General features: G+C 40.3%; 1 protein-coding gene across 2 annotated transcripts in view; it reads right to left on the bottom strand.

The window, feature by feature from the left end:
• LOC307126575 (NACHT, LRR and PYD domains-containing protein 3-like) overlaps positions 1-20612 on the bottom strand; it is a 57608-nt gene that overhangs the window by 14183 nt on the left and 22813 nt on the right. The window contains exons 7-8 of one of the 2 annotated variants that reach the window (XM_079817170.1): positions 4663-4830; positions 4391-4558 (exon numbers count right to left, since the gene is read on the bottom strand). In XM_079817170.1, the coding sequence (XP_079673296.1) occupies positions 4391-4558; positions 4663-4830 (336 nt within the window). Of the gene's footprint in view, positions 1-3870; positions 4559-4662; positions 4831-20612 lie in introns of those variants that run through there. The other variant, XM_079817171.1, reaches the window with a different exon arrangement.

The raw sequence follows: 20612 nt of genomic DNA, 5'->3' as shown, positions 1-20612 counted from the left end.
AAATAGGCTAAAACAAACTTGCCCTCAAATAGAATAGATTACAAAACAGCATATTTATAGCCTAATAGAGATCGAACAGGGGATGCACTAGGGAGATAGGATAAACTAGGGATGCACGATTTGGGGAAGATATCTAATTGCGATTATTCTAGTTAAAATGCAATTTGTTTTATTTATTTATTTTTTACAAATGAAAAGTGTTTGCATATAACCTTTTATATATTAATGTTAAAATATTAATGAGACTAATAATAATTATTATATTTGATAAATACAAATATTTAACAAAATTAGAAATATTGCTATTACAATAACATTTTAATTATTAAAAAATTAAAAATAGAGTATTTAAGAATAAATATAACAATATAATACTAATAATAATAACATTTATATTTTACAGAAAACTTATTTTACAAAAAAAAACTGCTGGGTTACCTGTTAATATGCAGACAGCCTATGACTAATTAGTCTCTTTATATGAGCGCGCTTGCCTCATGTAGTGTTAATTTTGTCACCTATTTTTAATTTAGTCTTAGTCTTAGTCTTGTGCCAAATGTCCTTGTTAGTTTTAGTCATATTTAGTCATTCACAAATCTTTTTTTGTTAGTCAAGTTTTAGTCGACTAAAAGTCTCATCATTTTAGTCTAGTTTTAGTCAAAAGACAACTCAAGGTATCTTAGTCAAGTTTTAGTCGACCAAAAGTCTAGTCATTTTAGTCTAGCTTTAGTCAAAGGAAAACTCAATATATTGTGTGGCAAAATAAGTTACATAAAGTACATATAACCTGCATAATGTTTGTGCCACAACACCATAGCTAACTGGTTGGTTTACAGCGTAGATGCCTAAAATCAGCATTAGCTTATGAGACGATGGGCACAAATATTGATTTCGATCTTGATTCAGTATGAATTCATATGTATATAGCTACTGTACATATAAGGAAAAATAAGTTTTTTACACTTTTTTGGGGTTATATTATATTTGCTTGCATTCTTTACTATTCACTATTATTAACATTTCAAAATTTCACAAATAAGTCAGCAGTTATGATCTGCAATACTTTGAGCAACTAGACTACATGTGTATTAATTAAAGAGCCATACAGGCACCATTAATGGCATTACAAGTTAAATGTTTTATTTTTCCAGCCACAAAATGGCTCTAATTTGCCTTTTTGCAGTGGAATTCTCTATTTTAACCTTAATTAATACACTAATTGTGATATAAATAATAAAAATATTAGAAGAAAAATATTTTAAGTGTTCATTAATGGACCATAAGTATTGCACAAATAGTATTTAGTACCAAAAGATCTCCTCAAAATATTCAATAAATATTATTGAATTAAAATATAGGCTATTTATTTTTAAAATAGTTAAGGTGTATGGTCACATTTGACCACCAATGAGTATAAGTGTGACTTCATTTGTAAGGAATACCTGAGGGCTAAATACAAGAAAAACATTAATATTAATGTTAACAATGTTGCATCTCTACCACTCTCCATAATAAAATGATACTGTAAATGTGGCTGACGCACACTATGCTGTACGGGTTTGACAAAAATTGCTGCAAACACCTGTAAAGTGAAGCTGTTGTGTAACTTGCGCGGCTTAAGCCATTAATATACGGACACAGCGCTAGAAGTATTGAGCGCTCCGGGAACCACGTGACCACACGCGCGCGGCCGCGAGATGACAGGCGGAGTCTGAGAGAGACCTGTACTCCAGCAACAGCGGGAACTCTTTCTGAATATTTTGAACAGCTGAATATTCATCTCATGATGAAAAAGTAGAGACAATTGTAGACGAAAATGAAGAGAGATTTTATCTTAGTTTTTATTTTATGCAAAACATTTTAGTCTCGTCCTTTTTCGTCAACAATAATGCATGTTAATTTAGTCTTAGTCAGCGTTTTTGGACATTAGTGCAGTCTCGTCATCGTCTCGTCTTCGTCATAGAAAAAAAGGTCGTTGACGAACATATTTAGTCTCGTCTCGTCTGACGAAATTAACACTAGCCTCATGTCTACATTTAAAATAACAAACTTGAGTGCGCAAAAGACGCAACATGTGAATGGCCCCTTAGTCAGTGGTTACATCAGGATATCAGTCAATAAACAGGACAGTCATGTACTGGACATTTAGGCCCAATAAACGGGACGTCCCGGCTAATACGGGACAGTTGGCAACCCTACTTTTATATCATGCTGTGCTTAATATTATAGAGCATAAAAATATCCCCATGTCATACGTATCTTTATCTTTTTATACGTATCGTATCTTTATTTAGCATTGAAAGGTTGCCTACCTATTTCATATTTCAACATGTTTCCGTTGATTTCACACATTTTAGTCTGGCAATAGTTCAACTAATAGCCTATGTGAAGTTTATGCATCAATAACGCTAATATAAGTGAGAAGAAATTTTTTACCTTAAAAATTCTCAAGTTAAAATCACGGTAAATCCGAGTTAAACTTACAGCCTCTCTTCCGAACTCCATGAAAAGCATAAGAATGATGAAGACGAGTCTTTGTTTTGAGGTGATGGGGAAAGTTTACATATTTGCGCTCCTTCACTTGGATGATTTACATGTGAATCGCTTTGCGCGTGCGCGTGCGTGGGTGTGGGTGTGGTCACATTAAAGATAATGAGGCTCAGCTGGAGGAACTGTGCCTCTCGCTGTTTTCATATGGATTACATAAACAGATAATATTTTTTTCTCATTCATTTAAAAGTAGACATTCCAAGCTTTATAAAGAGATATCTGTCGTGTCTGTGAGGCAAGTTTTCTCTGAGTTCATTTTCAGACGCATTTAGGAATGGACATCACAGGGAGACCGACAGGGGAACACACATCCTGTTTGTTTTCTTTATTTAGCGAAAAGCACAACATTTCGTTTTTATTTTGAGTGTACACAAATAAAAGTAGACACTTTAAGCTTTGTAAAAGACATATCGTTCATGTCTGTGAGGCCAAAAATGACGGAGTATTTTAACCGCGGGCGCGTTTCTCGGGTTCTAAGGGTTAGTGATAGAACTTTAGTAATTAGAAGTAAAACTGTTGGTAACCATGTATGAATGCATTGTCATTTAACTGAACTTTGGACTGGTGGTGGTGCTTAAGATATTGTTGGTCATTCAGTGTTTCTGAAAAAAAAATTATAATAGTCATTATATTATATTATTAAAATATAATTCTAATTCTACTACTAATAATATACAATGCACTAAGGATTGATGAGCTGCTGGGTTCATGAATATTAATCACGTTGTCAGCATTCAGTCAAACCGATTTACTGAAATCATAACAGGGACAGGAAAAGAGGAGCGCCAGCCAATGAGATTGCCGTTTGCGCATTAGTCCCACCCACTACCAGAATAAAGCATATCTTCAGCTTCTTAAAAGCTGAATAATTCTAAACCAACTCTGGTATTTTGGCAGGAATATACAACAAAGAATAGTGTTAATAACATGTAGCGCGCCGATTTTGCGTGGTATGTAAGACTCTCTTGTGTGTTTGTGTGTGTGAGAAACACATGCTCAGCCAAGCGACTGCGAGTTGTGTTCTTCACACTAGAGTTTACAGTACGTCAGATGAGCTGATTTGAAATCGTATAGATCGCTTGACAAGCAAAACTTCTCAAGTGCTCAGTCAGAGTGTCCAGCGAGTTAAAATGTATCTATGCTAAACTTGTTCTTAGCCTCTAACACACACTCTGGCGAGTAAAATCTAAGAATTTATTAGCCACAACTCATTTCATCCATTTAAACAACTTCACCTTATCCATGTCATGCTGGGCTAAAATCTTCCCTTGCCTGTGTTTGTCGTCGTTAACTGCAAATGGTAATCTAACTGAAGGAGAGTTGTTTCTGTAATGTGATTGTATTGTCCATATGTCTGTAAATCTGAAAATACTACAATAAATATAATATATATATATATTTTTTTATTCACCCAGAGTGAAGATTTACTCGCATTGTAGAGGGTTGCCTCTCCACTACTTTTAAAATTACAACTCTTTCTTTTCCCATTCTCTTGCATATTCTTATTCTTTTCTTTCTCTTTGTATATGTTCCCTTCTATAGTTAAAGAGCTGCGATTTGTTTTTCCTGATATATTACTGTTTTGGTTGGCTGTATGAACTATTTTGAAAACATTTGAAAGTTTTGTGTACATAGTTTTGAGAAAATGATTCACATTATTTGTAATTTGTATGAAAAAAAAAAAAAATACAATCTGTTTAGGACAATTGCAAAGTGTTCAGATCACTGTGTTAACTGTTTGGAGAACAGTGACCTGAGTTTGGAGAAATGTGTCAAATAGATTGAAGAAAAACTGTATTGTGGTAGCATTTTGTTAATTATTTGAAGGAAAACCATTTACCTCAGTATCTCCAGCTTACAGCTCTTCAATCCATCAGAAATAATCTTCACTCCTGAATCCTGCAGGTCATTGTTACTCAGGTCCAGCTCTCTCAGGACACAGTTTGGGGATTGTAAAACTGATGACAAACTCTCACAAGACTGAGCAGTGAGATTACATATGGAAAATCTGAACAAGAAAAACAGTAATTGCATACTGAATAAATTCAACAGAGTGATTTTTAGTAATTAACTTAATGGGAAACAAACATTGAAAGTATGTGAAACTCAAACCTCAGTATCTCCAGCTTACAGCTCTTCAGTCCATCAGAAATAATCTTCACTCCAGAATCCTGCAGGTCATTGATACTCAGGTCCAGTTCTCTAAGGACAGAGTTTGGGGATTGTAGAGCTGAAGATAAACTCTCACAGGACTGAGCAGTGAGATAACATCCACGTAGCCTGTGTAGAGAACAAAACAAACAGAGATATCAATGTGTTTATTAGGTAGGGTTTATAACCTGGGGCCTGATGTATTAAAGTATAAAGAAATGTGCATATGTAATTTTCCACGCACATATCGGGATTTATAAAAAATAAATTAGGCGGAAACTAGTGCACACCTTACGGACACTCTAGACCGTGCGTACACACTATTACTGGAGTGAGTGAAAAAAATGAAGTACACTGAACGATTTAAACTCTGTTTTACATCTGATATTCACATTTAGGTTAACACTAGAACCGCCATGGGGTAAAATTTACCCATGGCTCTTTTTCAAATGTACATGACAGATGTTCAATAAAATATCCAAGGCTCCCAGTCATTGACTTTTACTAAAATTGTGTTATTTACAATCCCCTGTTGTTAAAAATTGTTTACATAAACTAGAATAAAAAAACGGGCATTTATACCTATAAGCGCCAGCGGGTCAAATTTACCCCAATATAATTCCTTTATATTCGCACTGTATTTGAGCAACGTGTCGGCTTACTGTAAATGGTCACACAACACACAATCAAATGAAGATGTTTTAGCCTATTTATAAATGTTCAAACTTTGGATTAATTATTAATTTTTGCTTTATATTTTTTTATTGTGTATTGTTTGCTGCTGTGTTGCTATTTATTCAAGTCTGCCCGTTTCCTGAAAAACAATATTTCCTATCTATGATGTAATGAATAAAACAATTTGCATGATATTGGTGTTGTTCTCTTATTCAAATGATAAATGATATAACTAAACAATTTAATAATTACTTAGGTGAAAATGTGCGCTTGAATTTGTCGTTGCACATGTACATGCATCGTATGTCATCCTTTGTTATAAATCCTATGCAGCGGTGTATTATTATTGCTCTTTATTGTCTATTTAGGGTATTTTAGTAATTTAAATAACATGGGTTATCTTTATGTAATTAATTACATTTTATTATAATATTAAACCACCCAAATATGTATTTATTTCCTTCTAATTTGCGTTGTAATTGCAGGCTGATTTAGCCTCGATATTCAGCAAAAAGTGATTAGTGTAGCCTGCTTAAAGTAGCATAAAACAACAGAACAAAAACATAGTTGATGTCTAAAAATAATAATTTCATGACTCTATACATTACTTTGTGAAGACAGTGGCATAATACAGTGACATATTATGTTTTTAGCCACATCAAAACAGAAATCATCTGCATGGGTCAATTGTACCTGCTGGCGGTTTTAGGTATACAGCGTCCTCTGGCGGTTCTAGTGTTAAATATGCCACACTCATGAATGAAGTTAAGCACAGAAATTACATGAAATCATTATCCAGAAGTAAAACATTTTTTATATTAATTTAAATGAAATAATTTGTAGTGGATGAGCTGCCTTTAAACACAGCATGCCACAGGAAAAGTGTTCAATGTTTTACAGTTTTTCTTGATTGCTTTGACCTGGTTAAAGAAACTAGGATCCACTAAGTTCCCTTACGAGAGTACTCTCGTATTGCGTTTTGCTAAAACGCTAGGGGGAATTCCTTTCCTCGAGATATTGAAGCAAATTTTTATCCAAAAATACCTTTTATACGCAGTGCAGCTGCACAACTCTCAGCAGGAAGCAGCTGTGTGCTGATTGGCTGTGCCGCTGCAACTGCAGCAACCTATAGCGAGACCGTGGGGCGGGACGGACCAATCAGGTCCTTCCAAATTCCCGCCACAAGGGGCAACAGAATTTGCATAACCAAGGGTATATAAGACCCACTCTCGCAAGGTTAGTCAGATTAATTCTTCTTCAGCGACTTGCAATCGTTGAGCTCTGGATCGAAGCCTGCCGTCGACACGCACCCAGCGGAACACTGTAGCCTGAGGACGTCGGATTCTCCGCCTTCAGCCTGCCTTCCAGCTGCGCCATCCGGCACATATCCTTTCAATACCTTACTGTGTTTTACACATTCAAAAAGAGCCGAGACGTTGTTTCAAATGTCTCGTTCCTGCGCCTCGTGCAGAGGTTTTATCGCGGACGAGGATCGGCACATCATCTGCGTGTCATGTCTCGGACGAGACCACACGCAGACTGCACTCAACCAGGGCGGCTGCCCGGAGTGCGACGAGCTGACGCTGCAGACCCTTCGGGCTCGGCTCGCCAGCTTCGACTCGGATCCCGTCCCTTCCTCCCAGCCTCTCGAGCCACGGAAGAAAAAACGTTGCGACCAGAGGCCACCGGAGCGCTCTGACGAGCACACGCCGGGCATGTCCCCGCGTGCCTCGCCATCGCCCGTGTTGTTCGTCGAGGAACAGCACAGCTCCCCTCGCATGGCGGCTGCTGCTGTTTCGTTCGGCGGACCGGAGGAGGAAGAGGATGACAGCCTTTCCCTTGCTGCATCCGGAAGCGGGTGGTCGGATGCCGCCTCGGAGCACGCCACTTCGACGCGGACGGCTAGCGGCGTCATAACCTCAGTCGACGCTGAGCTTATGCGCTTGCTCACCAAGGCCGTGGACGACCTCGGCATTGACTGGTCTCAGCCCGAGGAGCCCACGAGAAGCCGACTGGATGAGTGGTTTTTCGAGAACCGCCGTCAACCGACCGCTCAAAGACCCGCTCCCTTCTTCCCAGTAGTCCACGAGGAGCTAACAAAATCGTGGAAGGCGCCATTTTCTTCTCGCGCCAAATCCTCCTTTTCTCCAGCGCTCTCGGTAGTCGATGGCGCTCAGAAAAAAGGATATCGAGTCCTTCCTCCCCTCGAGGAAGCCGTCGCTGCACACCTTTGCCCGCCCTCCGCCAGAGGATGGCAGTCAAAGGCTGTGCACCCTTCCAAGGCCTGCCGCACTACGTCCAGCCTCGCCGGTCGAGCATTCGCCTCCGCCGGCCAGGCGGCGTCAGCGCTACACTCTATGGCAGTGCTTCAAGTCTTCCAGGCCAAACTCCTCCGTTCCCTGGATGAGTCTGTTCCTGACAACGAGGCTCTGAAGGATCTGCGCGGCGCCACTGACTTGGCCCTGCGCGCCACCAAGGCCAATACTCAGGCGATCGGCAGATGTATGGCAAGCCTGACGGTGTTGGAGCTCCATTTATGGCTTAACCTAACCGAGATGAAGGACGCGGACAAGACCGCTTTCCTGGACGCGCCCATTTCGCCTTCAGGATTATTTGGTCCCGCCGTGGTTGGGTTCACGTAGCGCTTCACTGAAGCACAGAAGGCTTCGCAGGCAATGCGACATTTCCTGCCTAAGCGTTCCAGCTCCTCCGCTAGCCATCATGCTAAAGCTGGACCAGCCCAGCCCGCCAAGGCGCCGCCTTCAGCTCGCCAGCCTCACGCGGCTTCCAAGCCCGGACAGCATTCCCGCTCTACGAGCCGCAGCAGACCGCCGGAGCGTCGAGGTCAACGACCCAGCAATGTGTCGAAACCTGAGCCTCCGAAGCCGTCCTAGCCAGAGGTATGAAGAGAAGGCGGATAGTGCCCGCTTCGGCCGGTGCACCGCCTCTCTCTCTTCTAAAACGTTCCCCAGCTCCCTTCAAGGCGGCTGGGAACGCCACATTCACAGCCAACGAGCCCGCAAGCAAGCGCGCTCGCCTGTACACAAACGCCGTTTTCACGACGACCCATATGAGTCACAAAAAGAGCTTTTTCTCTGTAGGCAGTGTGCCAGCATTAAAGCATGTACCCCTACACTCAAGCACTCCCCCATGTTCCTCAGCCCCCTGCAATCAGGTGGCTGGAAACATTATTCTCACAGTCAACGAGCCCGCACTCAAACGCGCTCGCCTGTACACAAGAATGAGAATTCTCAACTATCTCGACGACTGGCTCATAATAGCTCAGTCAGAGATACAGTTATTAAACCACAGATCTTGGCTTCTCAACCATTTACAATGCTTGGGACTCAGAATCAACGTGGCAAAGAGTTTATTGTCTCCCACACAGAAAGTTTCGTTTCTGGGAACAGTATTGGACTCACTGCAGATGAGCGCGCGGCTGACGTCACAGCGCGCGCTCTCTGTTCGGAACCGAGCGGTTTCCCTCAGGTCCGATGCACACATTCCTCTCAAACACTTTCAGAGGATGCTGGGTCTCATGGCCTCGGCGGCGCCAGTTCTCAGACTGGGTCTGTTGCACATGCGCCCCCTACAGCACTGGCTGAATCGCCGCGTTCCAGCTCACGCATGGCTTTCGGGCCGATTGCAAATCAAGGTAGACCACAGCTGTGTGTTAGCTCTGGCTCCTTGGAAAAATCCCGTCTGGTACAAGACGGGCGTGAGTGTGGGCACTGTTACGAAGTGGAAAGTTATCTCGACAGATGCATCCAACCTAGGTTGGGGAGCCCTTCACGAGGGCAGGCCGATCTCCGGTCTCTGGTCAGACTCGGAGAAGAGCCTTCATATCAACTGTCTAGAGATGAAAGTGGTCACGCTATCGCTAAGAGCTTTCCTTCCGTACATAAAACACCACCATGTCCTGATCCGAACGGACAGCAGGTCGGTGGTAGCCTATATAAATCGCCAAGGCGGTCTGAGATCTATCGATCTGCACTCAATGGCGGAAGAAGCCCTAATATGGGCAGAGCACAATCTGAGCTCGCTGAGAGCGACTCACGTGCCAGGCATTCTGAATTTGGGTCCGGACATGCTGTCCAGGGGCAAAGTGTCCCCTGCAGAGTGGTCTCTTCACCCAAATATAATTCAGACAATTTGGGGCAAGTTTGGAGAGGCAAAAGTGGATCTTTTCGCCTCACAAGACAATGCTCAATCCCGAATATATTTCTCCAAGCACGAAGATGCGTTGGCCCACGAATGGCCCAACTAGGGCTGGGCGATATGGAGCAAAAAATATATCTCGATATATTTTGCTATATCTCGATATACGATATATATCTCGATATCTTTACAGGAAAAATAACCCCCAAAAACTACTGCAAAAACAAATATGCCAAATACCACAAAGTCTTTTTTTTTATTGAAGTGCAAAGAGGTAGGCAGTTCATGTAGGAACAAAGTAGGGATGCAACAATACAGTTAGTCCACGGTTCAATACATACCTCGTTTTTTTTTACCACGGTTTTCGGTTCGGTTCTGATGGCTAGTCGCATCAGATTTTTGCTATTCTATTCTTAGCCGAACAGCAAGAGCTTAAGGAGGAAAAAATACTATTTTTTTTTATTGCAATACTCTTTCTTTATTTTACTTACTAGACTTGAAAAACCTTACTTAAACTTAAAACTTTACTTTTAAAAAACCTTGTACACATTCCTAGTGTACTGTATAATATAAAATAAATATATATTTATAAAGATTTACACTGGCAGCTCAGAGCTGTACAGCAGCATATTAGTATGAAATTGAATTAATAAATGTAAAAATAAAACACTACATAGACTTCCCTATAAAATATACATTGATTCTTATTAAAGCTACTGTATTAGTTTTTCAGTCAAGAGCCGTGAGTGATTTTGTCTTTGTCTTGTCATTTTATTAACCACTAAAGGAATAGTTCACTCAAAAATGAAAATTCTGTCATTGATTACTCACGCTCAAGTTGTTTTAAACCTGAATAAAGTTCTTTCTTCTGTTGGACATAACATATATTTTGAAGCATATTGGAAACCAAACAGTTGCTGGTCCCCATTGTAGGAAATAATAATATGGATGTCAATCGCTACTATCAGCTGTTCAACAGAAGAAATTAATACAGGTTTGGAACAACATTAGAGTGAGTAAATAATGACATCATTTTAGAGTGAACTGTGCCTTTAAGGCGTGTTCACTCGGCTTCCCTGCTGTCAATTTAAGACTTTCACGCATCTAATATACAAACACACGCCGATTTTACTTTCACTTTAGACATAACCGACTGTGTTTATGTTAACCTTGTGTGTATTTGACAGTATTAGCGCAGTAAGATTTAGTCCAGTAATCACTTGTTTGACAGGCTTTTAGTGCGCGCGCTCGGGAAAGCGCATGGTGCCCTACGCGCAAGGCTTTAAAACGCATGCAAATAATGAATTCTCATTCAAAAATAAAACAACTCATATCAAGGGCATAGTAAGTAACTTTCTCCAGCAAGCAAGCTGCTCTCTCTCCGTAGTGTACAGTCGCGGGAGTTCTTGTCTCGCAAAGTAATGCCGCCTAGGTAAACTGTATCTTGGATCAAGTGTTTGAGAACCAACTGTCGGCATTCATGGCAGTAGACATCTGTCTGCTGTTCGTCCGACGCCTTAACCGAGGTATCTCCATATAATGGAGCCAGTTGTTTTTAAGACGAGTTCTGTAGCCTCCGAGCTGGTTGCGGACGCCGCCATGACAACACGCGAGGGGAGGGGGAACAAATGCAAGGAGGCGGGGGGCGAGCGAGCGGGGGCGAGCACAGCACAGAGAAGGCAAACAAGCAAAGTGGCGCAATCAGAATTAATTATAAACAATATATCGATATATACGATATGTCAAAATCCATATCGTGTTTAAAAAATATCTTGATATATTTTGAATATCGAGATATCGCCCACCCCTAGGCCCAACCTTCCTCTTTATGCTTTTCCCCCAATCTCAATGTTACCTCAGGTCATAGAGAGGATCAGGGAGAGCAAATGCGCTGTGCTTTTAATAGCCCCGCTTTGGAGAAATCAACCTTGGTTCTCACTGCTGAGTCAGATGTCAGATACAGCTCCGTGGCCGATCCCGCTGAGGAGAGACCTCCTCATGCAGGCGGAACGGCAGATCTGGCATCCCCGTCCCGATCTGTGGGATCAGTTTGGCCCATCAACGGGTACATGAGAACCTTTATGAAAGCATAATGAATACTATTACTGAAGCTAGAGCCCCCACGACTAGGCGGCTCTATTCAGGCAAATGGTCAGTCTTTTCAGACTGGTGTAAAGCGCGAAGTCTGACCCCACATGATTGTGCAGTGTCAGGGGTGCTTACATTTTTACAAGAGCTTCTGGACGCGGGTCGCTCCCCCTCCACGCTCAAAGTTTATGTGGCTGCTATAGCAGCGTATCACATTCAAGTGAAAGGACTGTCACTAGGAAAGAACGATCTCATTGTTCGCTTCCTTAAAGGGGCTAGAAGGCTTCACCCACCTCGCCCCCTCTTCAGTCCCTATATGGGACCTGTCCACGGTCCTGGATGCCATGAAGAGCTCTGCATTTGAGCCTCTGCATTCAGTGAGCTTAAAGCTCCTGTCACTAAAGACCGCTTTTCTGCTAGCGATCGCATCAGTTAAGCGAGTAGGTGATCTGCATGCGCTCTCTGTGAGCGCCTCGTGTCTGGAATTTGGGCCAAACGACTCCAAAGTCGTCCTCAAACCAAGACATGGATATGTACCTAAAGTGCTTTCAACTCCGTTCAGAGCACAGGTCATTTCACTTTCGGCACTTTCATCACAGTTAGATGAAATAGATGCTAATTTGCTCTGTCCTGTCAGAGTGCTGAGGATATACATAGAGCGTTCCGCTGCTTACAGGCAAACTGAACAGCTCTTTGTATGCTTTGGCGGCCGCACCCGAGGGTGCGCGGTTACAAAGCAGACCTTGTCACGGTGGATAGTGGATGCTATTTCACTGGCCTATGAGTCTAAAGATCTCAGCTGCCCCTTAGGCATTAAAGCCCATTCTACTAGAGGCATGGCCTCTTCGTGGGCTTGGTCTACTGGCATTTCTCTGAATGATATCTGTGCGGCGGCAGGCTGGGCCTCCCCGTCCACTTTTATCAGATTCTATAATTTAGATGTTCCGGCTTTACAAGCTGGGCTTCTTGCTGTGTAAACAGATTTAACCCCTTAAGGCTCGATAAGTCCGGCCTGGGTTGAATATTGTATAAGTCATAAGCATATTCCTTATACGGCTCGAATTATCTGGCCACTCATTATTCCTGACCCGACTATGTCTGGTCTATTCTTATTATTGCACGTATATCGTGTTCATTCTCATTAGGGCCTGACTCAGGTCTGGCTCATTCTGAATTATTGATATCATACTACGGGCCCACCTAGGTTGGCCTGGGTTTGGTGTCGTCGGCTTTAGAGCCGTTAAGCAAGCACAGCGTTTTGCATTGGTCCCCCTAGCGTTTTAGCAAAACGCAATACGAGAGTACTCTCGTAAGGGAACGTTTCGCTAACGTAACCTCGGTTGCCAAAGAAGAGGGAACGAGTATTGCGTTTTGCTTGCCATGCTTGCTCACTTACTCAGGAGTAGCTTCAGTCGATTAACCTGACTAACCTTGCGAGAGTGGGTCTTATATACCCTTGGCTATGCAAATTCTGTTGCCCCTTGTGGCAGGAATTTGGAAGGACCTGATTGGTCCGTCCCGCCCCACGGTCTCGCTATAGGTTGCTGCAGTTGCAGCGGCACAGCCAATCAGCACACAGCTGCTTCCTGCTGAGAGTTGTGCAGCTGCACTGCGTATAAAAGGTATTTTTGGATAAAAATTTGCTTCAATATCTCGAGGAAAGGAATTCCCCCTAGCGTTTTAGCAAAACGCAATACTCGTTCCCTCTTCTTAGGGAACCGAGGTTACGTTAGTAACCGAAACGTTTTCATCATCACTATCTCAGCAAAGCAGAAGACACGTCTTGCAAATGTGTTCACCCTTTCTCATTGGATTGACACATTTTCCCCACCCTTTTGCAAAACAGTTAACACGGATGTCATTCAAGCAGTCCAAACTCCATTGTTTTAGCTATGGTAACCAAACAGAAACCATTTATTCCTAACTATTAGAAACTACCTAGATCAGTATGAAATTACTGAAGCACCTGTTTGACACTCCTTTACAAAAATCTTCAATTAGCAATCAGTCTGCAGGCCTTATAAAAAAAAAGGTGCCACGTCTGTGTTGTTCTTTACCAGCATGGATGGAGGAGGTCTAAGGCAGATGAGAGTGAGAGGAAGAGGTAGAGGGGTCCGAGGAAGAGGAGTCTGTGTGCGAGGTGGATGGCATATTCCCCATTTTTCAATCCCATAGAAGAGTTATTCAGTGCTTGGAGGTGGAAGGTTTATGATCACCATCCCTATGAGCAAATGCCCTTGCTGAATGCAATGACTGCTGCTGCCCAAGAAATAGGTGCAGAGGAATGTCAAGGTTGGATAAGGCATGCAAGAAGATTTTTCCCTGGGTGCATTGCAACAGAGGATATTGAATGTGATGTGGATGAGGCCATGTGGCCCCTCACAGAAGACAGAAGAGACTGAGTATCAATAGTGGCTATGTCTTATACTCCAATAGACTTTACTGTATTTTGGTTTACATGTATTCTCTGTAATATTTACAGTATTTCAGTTTTCAGACACGGTTTGAAAAAAAAAAGAATGTCATGGAATCAATAAAAAATGCATCAAAGCATTTTTTATTCTGGATCCAATTCTTTGCAAAAAGGCAAATTTGACACAGCCTATATAGAAAGACAACAAATGTGACTGGCAATAGGCTACAATGACGAGCAATGGTGCACTGAGTTCTGTATTTTGTATTTTGTTGTCAATTGTGTAATGATTGACTGAAAGAGTTCATATACTTGTGTGCAAGTTGTGTTGTTTAAAGGCAAAATTTGCTTTTGTTGCATATTTTAAATGTTTTGGTGCGGTTACAGCCTTTTGCAAACAAAATGTGTCATTTTGACCTTGAGTGCCACTGTTTAGGCCTGTGTGTTAACTAATTTGAAAATGTGAAGTTTGAGCTGACGGCTGCATCAAAGCAATCAAGAAAAACTGTAACTAGAGATGATTGCTTGGCGCGTGGTAATTCTGCTTTAAATTGTGTCCTAAATAGAAAATATTTTCATGCAAATAATGATCAATGATGCGCACTTGATTCTGTCTAAGCAGATGGCTTGGCAACAAAAACGATATAATGACAGACACGTAGGACTCGCTCAGTGATCGAGCGGTCCATTGGCTGGTTTGAATAAGTCACAGTCCCGATGACACAGTCCTGTACAATCTCTGCTGTTGATATCATGCACAGACAGTAGCCCAATGATAACCAGTTTCATGGTCTTCCCAGTATTATGAAAAATACCATTGTATTTGAAGGATAGAGTTTGAAAAGAACTGAGTCAGACAATTATTTACATAATTGCATAATTTACATAATTGTCTATTTGTTTCAATTAAAAATGTATAGGCTAAACATCCTAAAATATAGGATGTTTTGATTTGTTTAAAGCAATTAAATACTATTTGGCCAGTGGAAAAGACTGAGAATAACTCTTCTCAGAAAACCTTCTCTGAAATGTATTGTATACAATTTTAATTTATTTATTCTAAAACAAGACACGGATACTGAATGAATTTTTAGGAATGTAATGTGATGGTACATAGCTGTCATGGTTGGTCTTGGGTTTTTTGTCATGTTCATGTTTCATGCCTTTTATTTTGAAGTTTATTCAGTCATGGATCATGTTTGTCCTGTGATTTCCCTTGCTCTCATGTCATGTGCTTCCCTTGGTTCATGTGTTATGCTCTCATTAGGCTTCAGCAGTACTGCAGTTATATTGCAGTAAAACTACTTCAAAAAACAGCATTTCTCTACATTTCTCTCTCTTGTCTAGCAGTGTTCGTGTCATTCTACTGTTGGTTAATTCATGCATTTCAGTCAAGCCAAGATCACTGCACATGGGTTCAAATGAACTTGCCTTCAGTGGACATACTGATGTAGTCCTATTTCCCTAATGTCTTAAATATGGCATCACAACGTGGATGGGAATGTGCATGGAAATGATATGCAGATGATGTTATGCATAGTAAAACTAGGTGTTGTAAGCTCCATAGTCAAGTCAAGTCACCTTTATTTATATAGTGCTTTTTACAATGTAGATTGTTTAAAAGCAGCTTCACAGGGGTAACAGGAAAATAATGCAACATAATTTGATTCGGCTGTACAGCCGCTCTGGAGAAAACAGTGATGTCATCAGTTAAGTTAAATTATCATACAGTGACAATGTGGGCGGATCAGTACAATAGTTGTGTTCCCAACTAAGCAAGCCAAAGGCAAGAGGTGATGGTGGACACGGGATGGAGATGCATGTAAGCACAATATGTTTTTTCATAAAGGGAATTTTGCACAGGTTCTGGCGTATGCATGGTTTTATAAATCTGAAAACTTTTGTACAAACGCAAAATCTAGCTTTTGTGCTTACGCACACTTTTAGGATGAAATCTATGGAAAATGTTATACATGAGGCCCCTGGACTGCATGTTTGTGCTAAATAGGGTTGGGCGATGTCTCCTAAATTGGTAGTTGACAATGTTTACAGTAAAACATTGTGATGGACGATGATATCGTCGTTTTTTTTAAATAAAAATATATAATTTACTATATCAGTATTTTACTATCTCTTTACATAAATACTATTTTCTACTTAAAAACTATATCATTTAGTTATTTTACTAACCCAAATAACTCATGACTCATCCGCGCTAGGTTGCACGTGAGGGAAAAAAGTAGCTTCCTTCCACTTAAGAAGAGTTGTGCACTTTTTATTTTAATATATCTCTTTACATAAATACTATTTTCTACTTCAAAACTATAATTTCGTTATAAACCCAGTGTTTTGTATGTTAATGCTGTTTTACGTGAATAATACCACAGGAGTGAAGCACAAAGCTTTGTTTACAAAGGAAATAAATTCACAGATAAATGTTACATCGCAGCCATTCTATTTAGCGATTTCTGTGAATTTTAACAATAGGCCTAACGTTAGTCCATTTTATCCCACTGGACATGGACATATATCTCGTTTCTTTTCTCAAATCTTCACTCACGTCGCACCCGTTTTCACAGGGAATTATAAATGTTTCTTCCTTTCGTTTGTTTATAATTAAGTCTATTATACCCATTCACGTCCTTTACTGTGGGAAAGTAGAAAAACACTGTAAGACGAATAGGCTACCTTTTTACTTCAACATTTATTTAACACAGTTTGTGCTTGTTATTATTAGACTTGGTAAGGCACGTCAAGTTTATTTGAATAGCGCATTTCACACACACACACACACACACACACACACACACACACACACACACACACACACACACACACACACACACACACACACACACACACACACACACACACACACACACACACAGGCGATTTTACTTTTGCTTTCTCTGGCAGTGTATAATCCAACATAGCTTAAATGTCATGACCCTGTGGAAGATAAAATTCGCTCTTCAGAACTTTTACAACAAGTGTTGCTTTGTAACATCAGGAGAAAACATGAAGACGAAGATATTTGAGAAGGTGTCTATCCAGCTCGTGTCCCACACTCATCTCAAAGTGCAGAGCGGCTTATGACGCATCTTTGCGGGGAAATAGGCTATGAAACCATTTTTTTTAACTAGAAACTAGCATAGAATACAGTATTTAAAATAGCATATATGCATTAGTTATACTCAATTTAATTTACAAAGCAATCCCTGCAAAGTTTTTAGTTTAACTATAGAAGGGGCGTCGCACTCACAACAAGACTCGCAATGGGGGGCGTGGCATCACGATGGTGGCGCTCCATCGTGATGTCGGTCAGCCACGGCACAACCCTAGTGCTAAATACAGTGTAATCAGGCTTTAGCCATTAAATGTTATGAGGAACTGTATCAGGGCATGTCAAAACATCTCAGAGGCCACAAAAAAAGCCTCAGGGTCAACTCCTGAGGGTTAAGTTCATAACTCATCTATGCCAGTGTTTCCCCTACCATTGTTTTGGGGGGGCAGCCCGCCTGAAAGAATGACAAAAAATATTCGTCATTAAGGTCGACAATAACAGCCCGATGGTCCGGTGCCAGCGTGGAAGACACTCTGGCCAGTTGCCGCAACTGTCACGTGCCAGTGGTGCATCTTCACGGAAGTTGATAATTTGCAAATTTTTTAGCCATGCCAATTTAAAGATTCAAGCGCACATAGACAAGAAAGTGTCTCTCAGTTTGGTACTCATGAAGCGCACCAAAACACATCCTAAGCGCGCCCACGCGTCTCACAGCGTGCACAAATTCACACAAAATTATGTGTACAAAAGGCCTATCTTGTCAAGTATCATCCTAAATATAGTCGGTCATGTCTTAAGTAAACGTAAACATGAAATTTTCCAGTCACTGCCAGAGTTTTTGGTCATTTTCACAAGTTTCATGGCCCACAGAGCCTCTGTTTTATTCTAGCTTCATGCAGTCTTTTTTTAATCAACACTTGAAATGTTGCAAGTTTCATGAAAAAGAAACGCTTTGAGCATAAGGCGGAGAAAATCACGTTTTTGTAAAAGACTGACGTTACGTCCGGATGTGATTCAGAACGATGATCAAACACAGATGGAGTAGATCGAGTTCATCAACACCCCCAAAGCTTCCCAGCCCTATAGCTCGTCCTGGGTCGATATTTCATTTAGTAACCTTAGGCAGTTTTGATTTATAGGCTTCCTAATGTTGATGATCGCATTATTTTACACATGCACCTGCTGAGATAAGATATTGGTCGTTTCTGCTTCGTCTTTTGGAGATGCGTAATAGCGTCAATGGCTATATAAATATCAAGATAACAAAAGACAAATAAATCACTAACTGCTCTTGACTGAAAAACTTTCAATAAGGGTTAATTATTTTATTTTATTTATTACTTTTTTGATGTGGGGCCAGTGAAAATTTTGGCAGGGCAAGTACAAATTTGAACCAGTAGAAAACATCCTTAGTATTGAGCCCTGATATATTCCAAAAAACGTACATGCAAGCTCCATGTAGTAACTTAAAAAAAATGTTGAAGAGGAACAGAGAAGGTGACAATCAGTTTAACTAAAAAAAAAAGACTAAACAGTTTTTTTTTTCTTAAAAGCAACAAAATCCAGAGAAACAAATCAAGCAAAGCCAGCCTCTGTTGTGTTGCAAATAGTTGTGTGATGTGTAAATAAATGTAGTTTATATTTATTTACCAAATTTATGTGCACTCTTGCCATTTCAGCTCACTCTAGAAATGCACCGCCTACTGCGCGCCGCGTCTATGACTACACCACGTATCCATAATTCACAATTCAGAGGGTAATGATTTGATTATAAAGCGATTCATGATACATCTTTTGCTCCAATTTTTTTATTAATAATAATTAACATATTAATAAATAACAATATAGTTATTTTTACTATTTTATCTCTATTATTAAAATTCACGCACAGCTGCACGGGCATTCATTATGGTGTGGAGCAGAGTGAGCAGTTTCAATTAAGTGCTATTGAAGACAAGTTTCCATAGGAATTAACTGAAAATGCTCGCTCAGCTCCACGCCATTGGACACATTTTGTGTGCATTTTACTTTCGCTTTCAAATTAGCTGCAATTGCTTGAATGGTGGGTTCATTATTATTCTGAATTTAAAAAACAATAACTAGAAAAACAAAACTAATCCTTTGCAGGTTATTAGCATTAGGTTTGAATCCAAACTTTTACATTTTGCTTTGAAACCAAATTTTCCGCCATCCTCTTGACAGTCAAAAGTGAAGGCGAAATGTGTGACGCGAGGAGAAATCTGACTCACACTGCATTGAACAGATGCTTTCAGTTTTAAATTGTAAAAAAGTGTCTGTTCTCCAACTGCTCTAAATTATTTTATATACGGTGCCATGTTGGGCAAGTGATGTAACTGTACACTTTGTAAAAAAAAGTGTATGTGTACTGTACTCTAGGGTGACCAGACGCCCTCGTTTTCCGGGGACAGTCCCTGGTTTTTGGTGTTCTGTCCCCAACTGGAGCTGTCCCCGGAAAGGTCCCGTTTTACAACTAGTTAAAAAAACCAGCATATACATTAAAGTAATACTGTTTGTCTGTGCTTTATAACAGGGCCTCAACAGGTGCAGGATTGTTTTGTCCCCAAAAGTTCCGCAGTCACAACGCAGTGATCATCCCACATTTGAACTATAAATATAAAAAAATTAAACAATTACACTTGCAACAAATACATGTGCAGAATACACATACTTAAACACATGCTTAAAATAAGCCTAAAATGCAAAATAACAAGAGCAATTAAAGATAGTAAGAGTTATTTTCAAGCACAAATGTAACAAAACCTATGAAGTAAAAAAGTAATTTATACAGTATAAACTTGTGAAAATGAAAGTATTAAATATAATTATATTTGTTAAATAGTTTTATTTATTATCATATTTATGTTGTTTTATATTTGTAATGTGTTTTTGTTAAGTCATGTTATAATATTGTTTTGAACGACTTGTCATTTAGAATGTTTACTATTAACTGTTTTCATTGTTTGATTGTTTTTGTTTTGTTTTTGCGGGTGCGGCGAATTGTATTAAAACCAGACCAAAAATCGTAATAATCAAACTAAATCATAATAATTATTAATGTTAATAATAATATAGGGAGCCCACAACAACAACGACAACAAAAAACATTCACAAATATATTGTCCTCGTTTTTAATTAATAGATAATCTGGTCACTTTAGTGTACTCCACTAGATTAACTGAGACTTGTTACAGCACTTGCATGCTGTTGCCCCTTGTTTGTTTAGTTGCTTTTATTGCTCTCCTCATTTGTAAGTCACTTTGGAAAAAAACGTCTGCTAAATGATTAAATGTTAATGTAACTAACTTTAACATCAACCATGTCCCACACTTTATTTTCTCATTTATGCATGTTCTTTTTGTCAGCCTTGTGTGCTTGGAGAAAATGCCACTCATACATCCATGCTACAATATAGACTGGGGAAAATATCTGCTAGTCAGTTATGAACAGTGTTGGGGAGTAACAGAATACATGTACCGGCGTTGCGTATTCAGA

Source organism: Gobio gobio (assembly GCF_949357685.1).
Source record: "Gobio gobio genome assembly, chromosome: 5".
Taxonomy (NCBI): Eukaryota; Metazoa; Chordata; class Actinopteri; order Cypriniformes; family Gobionidae; genus Gobio; species Gobio gobio.
The sequence above is the reverse complement of the archived record's forward strand: the minus strand, read 5'-3'. Positions and strand labels throughout refer to the sequence as shown.